The 20,008-nt window shown below is 38.4% G+C and overlaps 1 protein-coding gene across 1 annotated transcript in view; it reads right to left on the bottom strand.

The window, feature by feature from the left end:
* MYO5A (myosin VA) overlaps positions 1 to 10,163 on the bottom strand; it is a 164,523-nt gene extending 154,360 nt beyond the window's left edge. The window contains exons 1-2 of the mRNA XM_077764363.1: positions 10,159 to 10,163; positions 9,938 to 10,073 (exon numbers count right to left, since the gene is read on the bottom strand). Coding sequence (XP_077620489.1) covers positions 9,938 to 10,073; positions 10,159 to 10,163 — 141 coding nt within the window. The remainder of the gene's footprint in view (positions 1 to 9,937; positions 10,074 to 10,158) is intronic.
* Between the last annotated feature and the right edge of the window lie 9,845 nt (positions 10,164 to 20,008).

Below are 20,008 nucleotides of genomic sequence, written 5' to 3'. Positions count from 1 at the left end.
TTAATAATAGATTTTAGAAAGATTTATATCCAATATACCTATAATATAAAAATAAATTTGTTTAATGGAAGTAACTTAATATATAGAAAATTTAGTTATAGGAAAAAATATATATTTTAGCTAAGGTTTGGTCAGCTTAATTTTAAAATTTGTTTTAAATTTTTTTTTATGTTTATTTTTGAGGGAGAAAGCACAGGCACATGCACACACATGTGGGAGAAGAGCAAAGAGAGAGGGAGACAGTGGATATGAAGTGGGCTCTACGCTGAGAGCAGAGAGTCTGATGCAGAACTGGAATTCACAAATCATGAGATCATAACCTGAGCCAAAAGTGGATGCTTAACAAACTGAGCCACCCAGGCACCCTGGTTAGTTTTAAAGTTTAAGCAATTTCAAATTTATAAGAAACATTATTTTTTTTAATGTTTATTTATTTATTTTGAAAGAGAGAACAAACTGGGAAGGGGCAGAGAGAGAGGAAGAGAGAGAACCCCAAGCAGGTTCCTCCCTGTTAGCACAGGGCCCAATGCATGGCTCAATCTGATGAATCATGATATTATGACCTCAGCTCAAATCGAAAGTTGTACACTTAACCAACTGAACCACCCAGGTGTCCCTTTAAGAAACATTATTATTTTGGGACACCTGGGTGGCTCATTTGTGATCTTGCAGTCTGTGAGTTCAAGCCCCTCATCAGGCTCTGTGCTGTCAGCTCAGAACCTGGAGCCTGCTTCAGATTCTGTGTCTCCCTCTCTCACTGCCCCTCCCCCACTCATGCTCTGTCTCAAAAATGAATAAACATTAAAAAAAAAGAAACATTATTATTTTAAAAAAGCAAAACTCTTTTATAAACAAATCATAAAGTGATTACTAGCCAAAATTAAGTTTTCATTTTGTATACCAACCAAAATATGAAAATTCCAAAAATATTAGTAAAAAAGAGTCCATCTTAAAAAGTGGAAAAGGTATTTTAGGGTTTACTTCACACCCACACACACATCTGCTGGGTTATACATCTTCGGAATGGGTGATAAGATATCTGAAGTAAAGATTTTACAGATTGTTATTTTACCTACCAGAATAGCTCCTTAAAATGATTTAAAAGAAAGTTAAATTAAGCCATTTGAAACATGCCTGCATCTGCTTAAGATAATTACTTATACACTTGTAAAATAGCTTACCAAATGACTTCTGGTTCTAGAAAAGATGGAGTAACTTGCATCAGACTAAATTCTCACCTCGAACAACTAAGAAAGCTGGAATCTTTAAAATATAAAAAATCCAGCAGATCAGAGGTGTTGGAGAGCAACGAAAGAATCATGATTTGAGAGGCCAAGATCCCAGAGAAAAGGGAAATGCACCTAAGTGAGCCCTACATTTGCTACTACATTTTTTCCTTCAGATCATTTGCAAATTCAACTTATGATACATGGAGGCTGAGTACTATGTGTTGACCCCGAACTTATGGCAGTCTCACGGGGCTAAGACAAAACTCTGCTCTACCAATTGCTTTACACTCTAAGACTGGAAGGGGCTAGGATTTTGGAGAAAAGAAGTAGTTGCTCACAATTTCCCCTTGGAGCATTTTGTCAGTTTCTAAGATTCTGATGTTCAGGAAAAATGGCTGAGAAACCAAGCAGAAAGCAACCACTAAGAAGCTAAACAGTTTGGGGCACCTGGGTGGCTGAGTCAGTTAAGCATCAGACTTCAGCTCATGATCTTGTGGTTCGTGAGTTCAAGCCCCACATCAAGACTCTGTGCTGATAGCGTGGAGCCTTGAGCCTGGAGCCTGGTTCAGATTCTGTGTCTCCCGCTCTCTCTCTGCCCCTCCCACTGCTTTCTCTCTCTTAAATGTAAATAAACATTTTTTAAAAATTAAAAAAAAAAGAAGCTAAGCAGTTAAATAGAAATTATGGCAACCCAACTGGTGAACAAAAATTGGAGTTCAGAGCTACGAAGAAAAAAGTTCTGGGGAATATATCCCAGTTTTCATTTGACATCCTTAAAACATATTCTAAGACTAAGGCCAAACTGGAAATTGACTACCCTTACAAATCCTGAACAGTGAAACATCTCAATCCCTAACTGGACAAGGCCATCAATCTGGCTGCCAGAAGAAAATTAAAGCATTTACACAAGAAAATTTAAAAAGCATAAAAATAAATATTATTTAATAATAATAAAATAGTTAAAGCATTTATATCACCCGGAAACTCTATAATTTTTCATACAGAATGTGTTTTATTTAACAAAAAATTGGCAGGCATGCCAGGAAAAAAAGATGAAATTATCAAAAACCAAGAAAATAAGTAGACAATAGAAATGGATCCACCAATGACTCAGATAAAGCAGTAATTAAACACAGACTTTGGAAGAACTATGACAAAAAACCAAGCTCAAAAATACAGAGAATATATTGGAGGTGGCTTGGGGAGAGGGGGAGGTTAGAAGGAATAAAATAGGTGAAGGATATCAAAAGGTATAAACTTCCAGTAACAAAATAAATAATGTACAGCAAGTAATGTACAGCGTGATGGCTATGGCTAATAATATTACATTGCATATTTGAAAACTGAAAATAGATCTTAAAAGTATCCATTGAGGGTCACCTGGGTGGCTCAGTTAGTTAAACATCCAACTTCGGCTCAGGTCAGGATCTCACGGCTCATGAGTTCCAGCCCTGCGTCAGGCTCTGTGCTGACAGCTCAGAGCCTGGAGCCTGCTTCAGATTCTGTGTCTTCATTTCTCTCTACCCTTCCCCACTCACCCTTTGCCTGTCTCTCTCTCTCTCAAAAATAAGTAAACATTTTTAAAAAATTTTTTAAGTCTTCATTGGGGTGCCTAGGTGGATCGCTGGTTAAGGGCTGACTCGATTTTGGCTATGGTCATGATCTCATGATGCATGAGTTTGAACCCCATATTGGGCTCTGCACAGTGGCACAGAGCCTGCCTGGGACTGTCTCTATTCTGCTCACTGCCCCTCTTCCCCCTCTCAAAATAAATAAATAGACATTTTTTAAAAAGTCCTCATCAAGAAACAAACTGTATTTATGCATGGTAATAGATGTTAACTAGACTTATTGTGTTGATCAATTCCCAATATATACAAATATTGAATCATTATGTTGTACACCTGAAAATTAGTGTTATATGTCAATTATACCTCAATAAAAAATAACTATGTTTAATATACTTAATATATGCAAATAGTTGATAATTTTTTCAAAGAACTTGAATATTTTTTTAAAGATTTTTTTAACATTTATTCATTTTCTGAGAGAAAGAGAGGGAGAGAGAGACAGAGCATGATAGGGGAGGGACAGAGAAAGAGGGAGACGCAGAATCTGAAGCAGGCTCCAGGCTCCAGGCTGTCAGCACACAGCCTGATGCAGGGCTTGAACTCACAGACCGTGAAATCATGACCTGAGCTGAAGTCGGACACTTAACCAACTGGAAAAAATTTAAGGCTTTTGATATTTATACTGCTACACTGCCCTAGAGAAAGACTGAAACTGTTTACTAGCATTTTATGGTAATGTTCATAACCACTAGCATTTGATGAAAATATTCATATTCCTAAACAACAACTATAATTTTTAAACTATTTGGTAAAAATAATAGTAACAATATCTCATCATTTTAATTTGCATTTCTTAGGTTACTAACGAAATTAAACACTTTCTCAATGGTGATGGACTACTTAAGTTTCATCTGTCGTGAACTATTAGAGTTGTCTACTTCTACTGGGATGTTAGTGTTTCTTCTAGATTTCATTACTTTTTTATATTTTAGGAGAGTAAGTCCTTAATCAAAGAATTGAAAATATTTTGCTGTTCTAAGTTTGCCTGTTAATGTCATTTACAGCATTTAGTTTTATTGCTGTTGCAGAGTTTAAGTTGTTTATATTCTTTTTCCTTTATGATTTGTCTTTTAGTTGATGTTTAAGAAATACCAGGCATATACTGAGATTACTATGTAAATAATCACCTGTATTAACCCCTAATGAAAAAGCATGGATAAAGGTTTGATGAATCTTTACAAATGTCTTGCCGGTCTAGGAATGTAGTCTGAAATTCTATGAAGTTTATCAAAGGTAAAATATCATCTAAGATTCTTAAAACACTAGATATACTATTAGATTTGAGACTGTAGCGCTGAGTCAGGAAAAGGCAAAATTGTGATATAACTGAAATTGTTTTCAGTAGCCCTAAGTACTTCTTCTTTTCTTTGCACTTTTCACTACTAAAGCAGTTTCCCCCATCCCTAGTTCCAGATGTGTCCTCCCGCTACCTGTCTCACTCTCACTGAAGGAAGGACTGACACTTGTTCACCATAAGACATTATATCTATTTATGCTCTCAAAATAACAACTTGCAAAGAGAATGCATAGGAGTAGTTTTAGAAGGGAAGATTCTGAGACATTAATGGGTTTTTTTCTGGTATCGTTTTTAACTGTGGTAAAGTATACATAACAAAATTTCCCATCTTCACCATTTTTAAAGGTATAGCTCAGTGGTATTAAGTATATTCACATTGTTATGCTATCATCACCATCATCCACCCTCAGAGCTTTTTCATCTTCTGAAATTGAAACTCTGTGCCCTTTAAACAATAAGCTTCCCTTTTCTCCCTCCCCTAAGGTGCTGACAACCACCATTTTGCTTTGGGTCTCTATGACTTTGACTACTCTAGGTACCTTATATAAATGGAATCATATAGTATTTATCATTTTGTAACTGGTTTATTTCATTTAGCATAATGCCTCCAAGGTTCACCAATGTTGTAGGTTATGTTAGAATTTATTACCTTCTTTAAGGCTGAATAATATTCCCGTGTGTGTGTGTGTGTGTGTGTGTGTGTGGATACACATCATACAATAATACAACCCTTACAGTTGATGGACACTTGAGTTACGTACATCTTTTGGCTTTTATGGATAATGCTGCTATGAACATGAGTGTACAAATATCTCTCTGAGATCCTATCTACAATTCTCTTTGTTATATATCAATTGGAATTACTGGATTGTATGGTAATTTTATGTTTAACTTTTTCTTTTAACTTTTATTTTTATTTATTTATTTTTTTTTTTTTAAATATTTTTTATTTATTTCTAGGAGAGAGAGAGAGAGACAGCGTGAGCAGGGGAGGGTCAGAGAGAGAGGGAGTCACAGACTGAAACAGGCTCCAGGCTCTGAGCTGGCAGTCAGCACAGAGCCCGACGCGGGGCTCGAACCCACGAACCGTGAGATCATGACCTGAGCGAAAGTCGGACGCTTAACCGACTGAGCCACCCAGGCGCCCCTATGTTTAACTTTTTTAGGAGTTATCATACAGTTTTTCATAGTAGCCACACTATTTTACATTCTCACCAAGAGTGCAGAGGGTTCCAATTTCTCTACATACTCTCAAACACTTGTTATTTTCTGGGCTTTATATATATATATATATACACACACATACACACACACATATACATACATATATATATATATTAGGGATCCTAACGAGTGTGAGGTATTACTGTAGCATGGTTTTGATCCTTCTCCAATGATTAATAATGTTGAACATCTTTTCATGTGCTTATTCGTCATTTGTAAATCATTTTTGGAGAAATGTGTATTCAAATCCTTTGCCCATTTTTTAATCAAGTTGTTAGTTTGTTAAATTGTGAGAGCTCCTTATGGATTTTCTTTTATTTGCAGCTCCTCTCAGTACCCTCCAAATCACACTGTACCGGTAGCCTCCCTCTTTCTCTCTCCACACCTGGAAAATGTTCTTAATTCGAATCTAATCCAAATGCTAATTCCAACACTAAAAAAGGACTAGGAATGAGACATTTCAGTTCTAAAAGCACAGAACAATGCTTAGATATATTACAAACTATTTTAATATATTATATATTATATACATACATACACCATCATATACCTTTTCTTGAGAAATGTTTCCTTGAAACATCTTTGTTTATACTACTCAAAAAAAGAAAGAAGGGGTGCTTGGGTGGCTCAGTCAATTGAGCAACTGACTCTTGATTTAGGCTCAGACTATAATCTTGCAGTTCATGGATTCAAGCCCCACACTGCCCTCCACATTGACAGTGCAGAACCTACTTGGGATTCTCTCTGCCCCTCCTACTCCTCTCTCTCTCAAAATAAATAAGTGAACTTAAAAAAAGAAAGAAAATATTTGTTTTTTTCTAATTACAAAAGAAATGTACACTGATTATAAAATCTAAATATTATAGATATGGATAAACTAGAAAATAAAAGTCTCCTATAACTCCCACAATTACACCTCTAGAAATAACTGTTTGCAATAATCTAAGCAGTCGTATACAAACTCTTCTGGAACACAGGCATATACACACACACACACATATAATGCATTTTGCTTTTTTTACTTAACACTATAACTTAACACTGTACATCTATTCATATCAATATAAAATGTTATTTTTTATAATAGCAGTCAAAAAATTATATATGTAAACTAAAACTGAATTTTTAAAAATTCACAAAACACCAGACAAAATGAATTCTAGTAAGATTGAAAGCACTCAGAGTCTAACACTGCAAAAGAGAATGAGTGCTGAGTGGGAAGCCAAGCCTGTGGTTACTCTGTGTCTCTTGTACATAGGTCTAAATCTAATAATACAGCCCTTACAGCCCTCTCGTACCTGCCTACAGTGCCTATACAAACTCTTTTTCACTCTGTACCAAAAACAATATATCCTCTGGCTATGCTGCATCTGCAGAAATGTGTGATCAATAAGGCCAGCCATTTCCATAACATCTAGTGAGAGAACAATGACCCTATCAAGCTTGTTGGTCAATGTAAAAGCCTGAAGATCATGTATAGGAGTCTGCATGTGTCAGCATCCATTTAAAGCATAATTCTCTGATTGTTCCATTGGTAGACAATATTTTAGTTTAGTTATTTCCTGAGTTACACAAAGAGTTAGTGTTTTCTTTTATGATTAATTTTAAAATACGCAAAAAAGGCATTGACTTGAGGGTCCTAACAAATGCTAAAATTTAAGTGAGAGCAATTCCTCAGTGGAAAACGTCAATACCATGTTCATCTCATTACCTGGTCAACTTTTCTTAATCTTCTAACTACTTTTTTCCAGAGGAGTTCTTTGTATTTTCTCATGTGTATTTCCTTCCTTGCCTACCTCTATTTTAATTTTACTTTGATACATTTATGAAGCATTTTTTAAAAAGTTTATTTATTTTGAGAGAGAGAGAGAGAGAGCAAGTGGGAGAGAGGGACAGAGAGAGAGAAAGAGAGAGAGAGAGAGAGAGAGAGAGATTGGATCCCAAGCAGGCTCTGCTCTATCAGCATAGAGTCCATCACAGAGCTCAAACCCATGAACTGTGAGATCATGACCTGAGCCAAAATCAAGAGTTGGTCGCTTAGCTGACTCAGCCACCGAGGAGCCCATCTACAACTACTTTAAATGTTCACACCAAGGGGCGCCTGGGTGGCTTAGTCGGTTAAGCGTCTGACTTTCGCTTAGGTCATGANATGTTCACACCAAAAGAACTTAACAAAAATCTTAACACCATTAGATAACCTAAAATTTAATAGGATTGGGTTAAGCATCTGGTTGGTGTGGCTTCACCATAACTTCACATAAGAGTTGAGAANGTTTTTAATTTTTCTAGGCCTTCAATGGCAGTGGCTGCTGCTCCTTCCCTTTCTCCTTTGTCTTTTTAATGTCTTGTTCTCTTCTTCCTCCCCTGAAATTCATGAAAACTGAACTTCAAGATATCCTAGGAACAAGCCAAGCTAGAAGACTGGCATGGTCTCCACACACTCATCTTCTAACTGAAATCTTCCACCCCCTCGCCTTCACTCATACCCAGCTTTTCCTTTATTAACCAAACTTCTGGCCTTGCCTCTGTCATGTTCAGGATTCTAAGCCTGAAGAAAGCAAGATTTTAAAAAGCCATAGATAATGTGGGAAAGGACTCACGAGGTAGCCAGACAACCCAGAAATTATGACAAGGTCTAAGTTATCTGATATTACTGCCAATGTTTTGCAATGTCTAAAGACGTTTCACCTCTTGGGTTCTGTTTTATTCCCATGTTACCTGCATTTGTTTTGTGCATACAAAACCCTGTATAGATTAGACAAACATCTCCCAAATTTATGTTAACTTTATTTACATTTAAAGCTGTAATGTACCTTTAATTACATTAATTACATTAACTTGAGGGAGACTCAAGTTGGAAGTCTGACCAAGTAGCTTAAACTCGTAGGACTTTTTAAAAATGTATGAAACCAGAAGTCCAAAGAAGGTTATCTTAGGATTGCTCTGACAGTTTGATAATATCACCAAGAACTCAGACTCTTTATCTTTCTGCTCTACCACCTCAGCTTATTAACTCTTCATTAGCAGGCATGTTGCCTCATGACCACAACTTTGCTGCCACAATACCATACATCACATTCCACATTTCGGAGTGGAATAAAGAAAAGGATTTGCATCCAAACTGTTGTCTTGCTTCTGCTCCTTCTATCAGAAAAGCATTTTTTTTTTTCTGGTTATATCACTTTAGCTCTAACTTGAACAAAAGTGAGAAAAGGGAATATTTTGTCTTTTAAACCTCCATATTGGCAAAAGAAAGGGGCCTGGGACTGGCTTTTGAGATTCAACCAATAGTTCATGACATGTCTGTATTATGTATGTTACTCACTTAACACTAGTTACTGAGTAACTAGAAGTGCTAGTTACTCAATTAATTACAGTTGTAAACAGGACCATTAAGAGCCCTGGTTTAGAATAAATTCCTCCTGCTGGCAGAAAAAAGGCCGCGAGTGCTGATGGAGATATTTTAAAGGGGCTGCAGCATGTCAGATGAGGTTGACAATGTGGAGTTACAGACAGATGATATGTGAAAGAGAATTACTAGCCAAACCCTATCCGGAATGAAGGGAAAATTGTGTTAGTGTACATAACTCATGTCTTGAAACCCTCCAAAGCATTAAGAGTATGATAAGGAGAGATCTATTAGGACTACAATATTTTTTAAGCAAGTGAATTTTTACAAATCATTTAAAATAGACAAGCCAGAGACAAGCTCCTTCTCTCTCTGCCTCTCCCCAGCTATCTTGCATGCGTGCGGTCTCTCTCAAAATAAATAAATGTTAAAAAATAAAATAAAATAGACAAGCCAATAATACCAGCTATGAGTTAATATTCACAGACTCCATTATGATGTGCCAAGTACTAAGCTACATGCTTTACACACATACGTTGTGCTTTACATTCATATATATACAAAATCTCTCAGTTGCCCTATGAGGTGAGCACATGTCTTAAGTTGCCAAGTCACCGGGGAAGAAGCTCAGCCTACCACAGGAGATCATGCTTTTAACCATGTCACATTACTATTTGCTAATTTATTTGTTCTCACCTATTTCCCATTCATTTTTTAAATTTTCTTTATAGTTTATTTATTTTGAGACAAAGAGAGACAGAGCATGAGTCGGAGAAGGGCAGAGAGAAAGGGACACACAGAATCTGAAACAAGCTCCAGGCGCTGAGCTGTGAGCACAGAGCCCGGCACGGGGCTCGAACCCATGAACCGTGAGATCATGGCCTGAGCCAAAGTCAGACACTTAACCGACTGAGCCACCCAGGTGCCCCCCAATCATTTTATGTATTTGTTATTTAATCATCCAAATTCATATAGTTTAACTCCTTTTTTGTGTGTATTATACAAAAAATAAATCCAAGCAGGAAATTAAATAAACATATCGAAATAAACATATTTTTGTAAGTGTCCATCCTGGGTTCTCTATCCTTAAATTTAGTAACCAGTTCAAGTTTAGGTTGCTTCAATACTTCTGGCTTCTATCAAGTCTCCATCTACAGTCGTGTTTCTCTCGTTCAGCTCTGAGCTGACAGGAGAACTCAGCCTCTACATTGTCATCATCCCAATTATCCTCCCAGACAGGCACATCTTCATCTTCATCTAAACCAGTCAAGTCTTCCGCAGGGAAGTCCTCAAACCCGTGGTCCTCCTCCAAGAAACCCAAGCCTAGCCCAGCTACCTTTTCCCTGACACAGCAAGCCTCAGTGCCAAAAATCTCTCAGACTAAGGGGAAAGCTGGAACTCTCACTCTTCTTCACCAAAGCCGCCAACGCCATTGTGGCCCCTGAGCATCAAAGTTAACTCTTGTTTACATGTTGTAAATAGTCTTTTCTCTACTTTCTTATCATGCTATACCTGGTTCACACAAATCCCTACATGGCAAAGCTGTTTCAGTCACATCTTTCAAAAACCTAAAGTCAGGTAATCAAAACAGATTTTGTAGCTAGTTTTAGAAATCTTAGGTAAAAATTACAACTAGCCTGACAGAACAAACAACCACAAGAGACAACACAGCACAAAGACAATGCACAAAGGACTCAAGCAGAAACATAACTAGACATCTATATTAGACCTGATACCTCTTCTGTTTTACCTACTCTGAGTTTGTTCCTATAGCACAATGACCAATATTATTTGTACACAAGTCATTGGTACCCTGAATTATCAGGCTGTTTCCTAGGATAAAACTGTTTGCCTTACACATACATGGTAAACATTTAGGTAATCAGACCCAATCTCCCAGCTGGCTGTCAGCCCAGAGTCCGACGCGGGGCTCGAACCTCCAAACCTTGAGATCATGACCTAAAGCCAAAGTCAGACACTTAACCGACTGAGCCACCCAGGCGACTCCCCTTACTTTTTTCTTTACATCTTTATTATTATGCTCCTAAAAATTTAGCTCCTGTACATACGTAAGATCCTGAGCATATTTTCAACACATAATAAAACCCAAACCATACTGTCAAAAAAATCATATATCATATGTTACATGTTAATTTCCTCTTATTCTCTTTTTACTTACTAAAGTCAGAAGTAGGTTAAACTTTCTAAAGCAGTGTCCTTAAAGGCTAGGTCACAAAATGAAAGTTTCTACTGATTATAATAATATTGGATTGGAAAACTAAGATAACCACATATGGGAAAGGATATTCCTACTTATCTCTTGACCTGGTTTTCCCTACGTCTGGCTATCTCTGTCCAATAAACCCTCTTTCCTTAACTATTTGGAAGACAAAAAACAAACAAAACAAAACCTCATAATGGCAAAATCAGCTGATAGTATGATTAGCTAGTGATGGGGGTGCCTGGGTGGCTCAGTTGCTTAAGTGTCAGAAGTCAGCTTAGGTCATGATCTTGAGGTGGTGGGTTTCAGCCTTATCTCAGGCTCTGTGCTGACAGCTCGGAGCCTGGTACCTGCCTCAGATTCTGTGTGTGTCTCTCTCTGCCCCTCCCCAATCCATGCTCTATGTCTCTTTCTCTCTCTCATTAATAAAAAAAAAAAAAAAAAAATAGTGATGGGATGGGGTCCCTGGGTTGCTCAGTCAGTTTAAGTGTCTTTACTCTTGATTTTTGGCTCAGGTCATGATGTCATGGTTCATGGGATCGAGCCTCATCTTCGGCTCTGTGACTACAGTTCAGAGCCTGCGTGGGATTCTCTCTGTCCCTCCACTCCTTGTGCCTTCTCTCTCTCAAATAAATATATAAACTTAAACAAAGAAAACAGTAATGGGGACACACAAGGCCTCTTCTTCCCTCCAATAACCCAGCAGGCAATGTGAGCTGTACCTACTTCCACCCTACTTGTACACACAATTTTTTGTTTGCTAGGTCAATTGTATTTAAACTAAAACATGACAACTATAAATAAGATAATAAAAGGGACCATTTTTAGATTCTGGCAGAGCCAAAGTTCATAGACTGCTCTCTTGAAAACAGTCACTGAAGTCAGAGAGCCTCGAGAGAAAATAAGAGAAAAATCACTCCAGGGCCTGAATGATTCATGTGGAAATCAGAACCATCAGATGAAGACTGTAAGACGGATCAATAGCTGAAAATGGTCTCAAGTGAACAATCCATGCCTTTCTCCTCTAGTCCTTGAGGGGGGAAAAAAAGACCCAAAAAGAAAGTACCAAAGTCTTCTAAAAAGACTGTTATTCCAGTAATTATTTGAGGCAGTTTTTGTTTCATGGGAATTAATTCACACAGCCCTTCTTTAAGCTCCAGCTGCATCTGATGTCACTGTGCCACAGCAGTGACAAATGAGAACCAAAGGAATTAGGCTGACTCTAGTGCTCTCGCTGAGACTGCGTTTGTCTACATGCTGGCCATATTCTGAACAGACTCAACCTATGTAACTTCATAGTTACAGAACTGCCATTCAAAAGAAGAAATTTTCACGCTGGAATCATATATAGTGGTGTTCCATCTATTTCATCTGCATATATTTTAAAATAATCTGGCCTCTCTATTCAGATTTATTAAATTTCACCATAGTCTATGACAGTTACTTTAGAAAAATCCTGTGAAACAACCAAAAGATGAGGAAGCCAAATAAGAATATAGATGTTTAACCTTATGAACATAATTATTTTAGGATGAACGTTTAATATACAGAGTGGTACAGATTACAACCAAGTTTCATAGATTTGTAAATTGATACTGACTTAAATGTCTGCATCACTTATAAATGATGTATCCTAATCCTTACTCCAACCATATAAGCTGCACACTACAGGTTTTGTCCAGATCCTTGTTAAATGCAGCATAGTGGAGGCTCCAGTTCCCAACCTAGATTTCAACAACTCAGGGAGGAAACTTTGAAGGGGCCACACATTATTCAAAGACTAAGGCACTGGGGCACCTGGATGGCTTAGTCGGTTAAAAGTCCGACTTTCAGCTGGGTCATGATCTCGCGGTTCGTGGGTTCGAGCCCCACATTGGGCTCTGTGCTGACTGCCAGCTCAGAGCCTGGAGCCTGTTTCAGTCTGTGACTCCCTCTCTCTCTGACCCTCCCCTGCTCACGCTGTCTCTCTCTCTCTCTCTCTCCTAGAAATAAATAAAAACATTTAAAAAAACAAACAAACAAACAAAAACAAAAAACAAAAAACAAAAAACAAAGACTAAGGCACTGCTCCTGACACAGACTTAGAAAATCCTTGGACCCAACAAGGTGCCACCTCTGCTTCAAGGGGACTGGATATCTCAAGAACAGCCCTCTAAGGATCCCTGGCCAGTGTCCCAGACATTTCAGGTAGAAACTCATTATAAGAAATATTTATAGTATTTGTAAATCAAGGGGGCTTAACAGAAAGACATTAACCAAGATTCCTTTTCAGAGCTCTTAAGAGCTCAATCTTATGTCTCAAAGATTATCTCCCACATTACTTCTCTTGATTCGGTAAATGTGTTTTTTCTTGAGTAACAACATCTGCTCTATTTCTTCTCCCGTTAGCCTAAGTCAACACTTTCATTTCTAAAGCCAACAGTTTACGGGGCGCCTGGGTGGCTCAGTCCGTTGGGCACCTGACTTCGGCTCAGGTCATGGTCTCACGGTTTGTGGGTTTGAGCCCCACGTCGGGCTCTGTGCTGACAGCTGGCTCAGACCCTGGAGACTGCTTTGGATTCTGTGTCTCCCTCTCCCTCTGACCCTCTCCTGCTCACACTGTGTCTCTCTCTCTCTCAGAAATAAATAAAACATTTTTTAAAAATTAAAAAAAAAATAAATAAAGCCAACAGTTTCTGTGTAACCAGGCCACCTGCCGTTAAATCTGGATGCAGAGGCCTGACAAATCCTGAGTGGCTTTTATTAGTCAGGGATAGCCTCTTTGACTACAAGAAAAAGCGAGTAGATTACAATACAATTCATCCTACCTACCATATGGCTTCCAAAATACTGGTGGAGGAAGGAAACCATTGTCCTCTCAGTTGGAGCTAACCTACAGCTTGACTCACCTGGCCCACTGATTAATAACTTTGATCTATCTACATCTATAGTCTGGAGAATTTCCTTCCAGTGGGCTTTTGTGGTTGACACACTCTGAGATCTCAAATATTTAAGGATTTATTTCTGAGTGGTTTGATAGTCCTGTGTTTTTTTTCAGTACTTCTTAACTCTAATTAATCCTCTTAACACTGATATGATAATCACCAAGTTTTTATACCAATATTATTATACAGTAAAATGGCATGTTCTGTAATTATAGTCAAATTCATGAACACTACAAATGATTTCTCTTTAAAGGAACACACAAAGGCTTTTGGCTCTTCAGTTTAAATGTAAATTGTCAAAAAACTGGGAATTTACCATAGGGGACTTGTTGAGCAACACATGACTAAATGATGCAATTTAATATTCTGAATCCATTAAAAAGACATTGTAAAAGAATATGTATTGACAATAACATACCAGTTAGACAAAAAAATCTTGATGCAAAATAGTATGCACAAAATAAACCATTTTGTTGGAGAAAATGTACACAGATAAAAGTAGAAGGGCATACATCAAAATATTAAGAATATGTAAGGAGAGAGAACACGCAATCCTTTCTTTTGTATTTCTGAATTTTCCAAGGTTCTGCACTGAATATTTATTATTTTTAAAGTTTTTTAAAAGGTTTTTTTTTTAAAGGAAAATAGTTTCTAACATAATTTTGCAGGTATTTTATTATACTATTTCACATCTATTATTAGTAAAGGTAATGGAACATCTTTCACCATAGAAGATTCCCAATTTAGTTTTAATATAAGAGAGGCAGTTTTTCCAGTTGCCTTTAAAAATAGTAAAAAGATTTACTGGGTCATTTCCATGTGCCTGGTTTTCTCACATACTCTATTAAAAGTGAAACACTAAGGATAGCCAGGGAGGGGGAAAGTGGCCCACATACATCCACAGTAATATCGTCTTATAATTTTAAAAGACTCACCATCACCACCACTGAACAAATAGTTTAATTCAACTAACTTTTACTGAGCATTTACTAGATGGGGGGATTCTGATAAGAAGGAANCTTTAAAAATAGTAAAAAGATTTACTGGGTCATTTCCATGTGCCTGGTTTTCTCACATACTCTATTAAAAGTGAAACACTGAGGAGAGCCGGGGGGGGGAAAGTGGCCCACATACATCCACAGTAATATCGTCTTATAATTTTAAAAGACTCACCATCACCACCACTGAACAAATAGTTTAATTCAACTAACTTTTACTGAGCATTTACTAGATGGGGGGATTCTGATAAGAAGGAAGTATGGTACACAAAGTCCAAAGTCAAGCAAAACTGGAACATAGGTTCAAGCAGCAAGGTTGCTTCTATGTCCCAGAGTGGAGTTTCACAGTCTACCTGCATCAGAATTCTTTACGGCATTGGATAAAAATGCAGATTCCTGGGGCTCCCAAACCTACTGACTCAGAGACTCTGGAAGCAAGACTCAGGAATTTATATTTTAAAAAGCATTCCAGGGGCGTCTGGGTGGCTCAGTTGGTTGAGCATCCGACTTCGGCTCAGGTCATGATCTCACAGTTCGTGGGCTCCAGCCCCGCATCAGGCTCTGTGCTGACAGCTAGCTCAGGGCCTGGAGTCAGCTTCGGATTCTGTATCTCCCTCTCTCTCTGACCCTCCCCCACTCATACTCTGTCTCTCTGTCTCAAAAATAAACATTAAAAAAAAAAAGCATTCCACGTGATTGCTACATACAAAGTCTGAGAAACCCCTTGTTGTGAAAGATCAAGCCAAGAGAATACGGTTAGAAAAAGATCAAGAGTTTTAAATATCAGGATAAGGAAAGAGTTGATTCTATAGTAGATAAATAGGGCAGGGGGAGAAGAGGCTGGGGACCAGGTAGAGGGTTTTTGTTGTTTTAAACCTGGTCCTGCCTCTAGGGTAGGATTAATGTTTTCTTTTTTTTTTTTTAATGTTTGCATTTTTGTTTATTTTGAGAGAGATGTGTGTGCATAAGAGGGGGAAGGGCAGAGAGAGAGGGAGACAGGATCCAAAGCAGGCTCTGCGCTGTCAGCACAGAGCCCAATGAGGGGTCCAAATCTACAACCCATGAGTTCATGACCTGAACCAAAGTCAGCCACTTAACCGACTGAGCCACCCAGGCACCCCAACCAGCCAGAGTTTTTAAGCTGGAGGGCAGCATGGTAAGATGTGTGTTTTAGGTCAATACTGCTCATTAAAGCCTGAGTTGAAAACGAGAAATGGAAGCACTGGAGAATTCAGGAAAGCGATCTATAATGATGCATTAAAACTGACCCAGGGAAGAATAAAGGTTCCTTCCTATCTGGTGCCAAAAAGGGGGATGAAAGAAGGAAGCTCATGAAGAATTACTGATGAATAAATAAAATGACTCAAATGCTGAAACATTAAAGCCAACCAGAAGAAGATTTGGAGAAAAATTTCCAATGGTACTTTGACACCATCTAATTCATTCATTTATTCAATCATGGAGGTGTTACTTACTATGTATTAAACCCAAGTTCAGATGCTAGGTCAAAAAACATGGGAATCGCTGAATTACACCTTTAATGAATCAATTGTAATGTATGTGAATGATATCTCAATAAAGTTGTTATTAAAATACAATAAGGGACTCCTGGAAGGCTCAGTCAGTTAAGCACCCAACTCTAGATTCTGGCTCAGGTCATGATCTCATGGTTCATGGGATCGAGCCCTACATGGAGCTCTGTGCTGACAGCGTGGAGCCTGCCTGGGATTCTCTCTCTCCCTCTCTCTCTCTCTGTCCCTCCCCTGCTTATTCTCTCTCTCTAAAAAGTAAATAAACTTAAAAAAATACAAAATTTGTTAAATAAATAGATAGATAAATAAAACAAATGTGATATTTCCCTTCCTTAAGGGGCTCAGAGAAGCACTGGGGAGATAAACATCTGCAATGCAGTATTGTGTCACGACAGATGTATAAGAACACACAGGAACATCTTAGACAAACTAGGATCTGAAAGACCTAATTCATGAATAAACAGTGGAGAAAGCCAGGCAAGAGGAACGTTACAAAGTAGGAAGAAGGCAACTGGAGAGCTCTGGACTTAAAGTGAAGACCGCCAGGAGGGAAAGTGAGGTAAGAAGCAGGTTCAGAGTGAAGGCAGATCAGGAAAAAACTCAATATATTACAGCCTCACTACTCAGGGTACAGTCCTCAATCCAACAGCACTGGCGTCAGCTGGGAGTTGTTAGAAATAGAGTCTTGGGGCCCCATCACAGACCTACATCAGAATCTCCATTTTAACAAGATTCCTAGGTGATTTCAGATGGACACCAAAGTTGGGAAAGCACTACACTAACATATTTATACACGAGACAATATCCTATAGGAAATCACAGAGGAATCTCAAGTCAGAGAGAAGCATGATGATACCTTCATTACACAAAGATCACGCTGGTAGCAGAACAAAAAACAGATTATAGGAGGTAAAGCAAAAATTGATTAGGATACTTGTAATAAGATCCTAGAAAAAATAATAAAGGGTCCAAACAAAGTATAGATAGCACCAAGAAATGGTAAGTGACTGGGGTGTGGAGCTAAAGGGGAGTAAATCAAGACAATTTCTAAGTTTTTGGTTTGTGTACATGGATGGGTGTTGATGCCATTCACATGACAGGGATTATAAAAGTAACAATTGTAGTGGCTAACATTCCTCAAATATGTACCAGGCATTATTCTAAGCACTATGCATGAACTATGTCATTTAATTCTCTTAATAACCCTACGAAGTGGATATTACTATTATTCCATCCTATAGATGAAAAAGTAAGACACAAAGAAGTAGGGCAGAGTGGGATAAAGAGGAAGGGAGGAGATGATCAGTTCAATTTTGAATGTGCTAGGTTTTGAGGTGCTTGTAAAGATCCCCATAGGCAGTTGTCACAGAGACCTAGGTTTGTAAGGAGAGCAAATAGGTTGGAAACAGAGATTTCCAAGTTCATACCTAACTTTTCAGGAGCAGATCAGGCCACAGTGGGAAGGAGTATAGGTTAAGGACAAAACCTGGGAGCACAAATATCTAGGGGGTAATAGGAGGTTGCTGAGGTTATGAAGAAGACAAAGCAGCCAGAAAAAAGAATAATAGCTACAACCAAAAGAGCAATAATAATAGCTAACAGTTAAGTATGTATTATGTACAGGTTACTATTGTAAATATTTAGCAGTTGAGCATCTGACTCTTGATTTCGGCTCAGATCATGATCTCATGGTCATGAGATGGAGCCCAGCATCTCCATGCATGGAGCCTGCTTAAGATTCTCTCTCTCTCTCACCCTCTTCCCCCCATACCCACAAACACACACTCACACTCTCTCTCAAAAAAAAAAATTCAGTCATCATTAAAACCGCATGAGGTAGGTATTAATTATCCTCATTATAAAAATGAGGGGCTCCTGGGTGGATCAGTTGGTTAAGCGTCTGACCTCTGTTCAGGTCATGATCTCACTACTCATGAGTTCGTAAATTCAAGCCTCACGTCAGGCTCTGTGCTGACAGCTCAGAAGCTGCTTCAGGTTCTGTGTCTCCCTCTCTCTCTCTGCCCCTTCCCCACTCATGCTTTCTCTCTCTCTCTCTCAAAAATAAATAAACATTAAAAAAATTTTTTTAATGAGGAAATTGAGGAACACGGAGGTTAAGTTGCTTGGTCAAGGTCACACAAAAGTGAATAGGGAATCAAGGATTCAAATCACAGTTCAAACTCTAAGGATAGGTGGATACCTTGACTGCTATGATATACTGCCTCTCTTTCAGGCAGTGGAAGAGGTAGAAGCCAAGGAAGGACACAGTTATATCAAAGTCCTCAAAATAGTGTCTGGTCCATAGTAAGACCTCAGGAAATATTAACCATTACATTTGATAATTATACTGCCATGGCGTCATGCACTTATGCAAGCCACAATTTTTAGAAGAAAACAAATGACAACTAAAGAAGGTAAAAATCAAGGTTTTCATGGAGGAAGAAAAGCAAAGAAATTTTCAGCGACACTCAGTTTCCTATGGCTTCAATATCCACATTTCCAAACGATCAACTTTCAACCACATTTGAGGCTACCAATCCTTAAGCAATGCTGCTGTACACAGCAGTGACCCACTGGCCTCACAAACCCCAAAACACCTTTTGAGTGCTACAAAGATTCCACTCTAAGATGCTAGCTTTAATGGTGGGTGTATTTTGCTCCATTCTACTTGTGTTTTTGTTTTGTCTTCTTTTTTACAGAGAGAGAGAGAGAGCAACGGGATAGGGTCAGACTAGGTGGGGGGGAGAGGGAGGGAGGGGGAGAGAGAGAGAGAGAGAGAGAGAGAGAGAGAGAATCTTGGGTAGGCGCCACTCTCAGGCTGAATCCCACTCTGAGATCATGACCTGGGCCAAAATCAAGAGATGGGCGCTCAACTGACTGAGCCACCCAGGCACTTCCAACTATTTAAAAAAAAAATTTTTTTAATGTTTATTTATTTTTGAGAGAGACAGAGCGTGGGGGGGGGGGGGGCGCAGAGACAGAGGGAGACACAGAATCCAAAGCAGGCTCCAGGCTAAGCTGTCAGCACAGACGCTGACACGGGGCTTGAACATAAAAACCATGAGATCATGACCTGAGCTAAAGTTGGATATTTAACCGACTGAGCCATCCATGAGCCCCTCCATCTATTTGTTTTAAAGCGGGTAGTTAATGCTGAAGATCTCTCAGGTGCTTGAGTATCCACTGAAAATAAACATCCTCTGACCACTCCAAATAATAATTTGTTCTAATCAGGAGGACATGTTGTCTATAATAAAATGGTAACATATTTTAAGGTAATTTTCAAGTTAATATTATATTGTTTATACTCTTAAGACAAAAGCTTCATGGTTGTTGTTGTTTTTTTAAATTATTTCTAATTCAGTAATTCTGTCTGGCCCAGATTCCCCCAAGGTCAAGGAGAAACAATGAATAAGGGTAACAATGAGGAAAACTGTCAGAAAAAGGAAATAGTATAGATTTCCAAAAGGTTAAGTTTTTGAAATAAATTTATGTAGTTCAGTCCAAGAGGATTTCTCAAAACACAGTACGGCACTGGATGACAAAAAGCATCTCACATAAGTGGGACAACTGGTCATCCTAGCCCTGAAGCAATGTACATAA

Source organism: Crocuta crocuta, unplaced genomic scaffold (genome assembly GCF_008692635.1).
Source record: "Crocuta crocuta isolate KB4526 unplaced genomic scaffold, BGI_CrCroc_1.0 scaffold102, whole genome shotgun sequence".
Lineage (NCBI taxonomy): Eukaryota > Metazoa > Chordata > Mammalia > Carnivora > Hyaenidae > Crocuta > Crocuta crocuta.
Note: the sequence above shows the minus strand (reverse complement) of the source record. Positions and strands in the feature narration are given on the sequence as shown.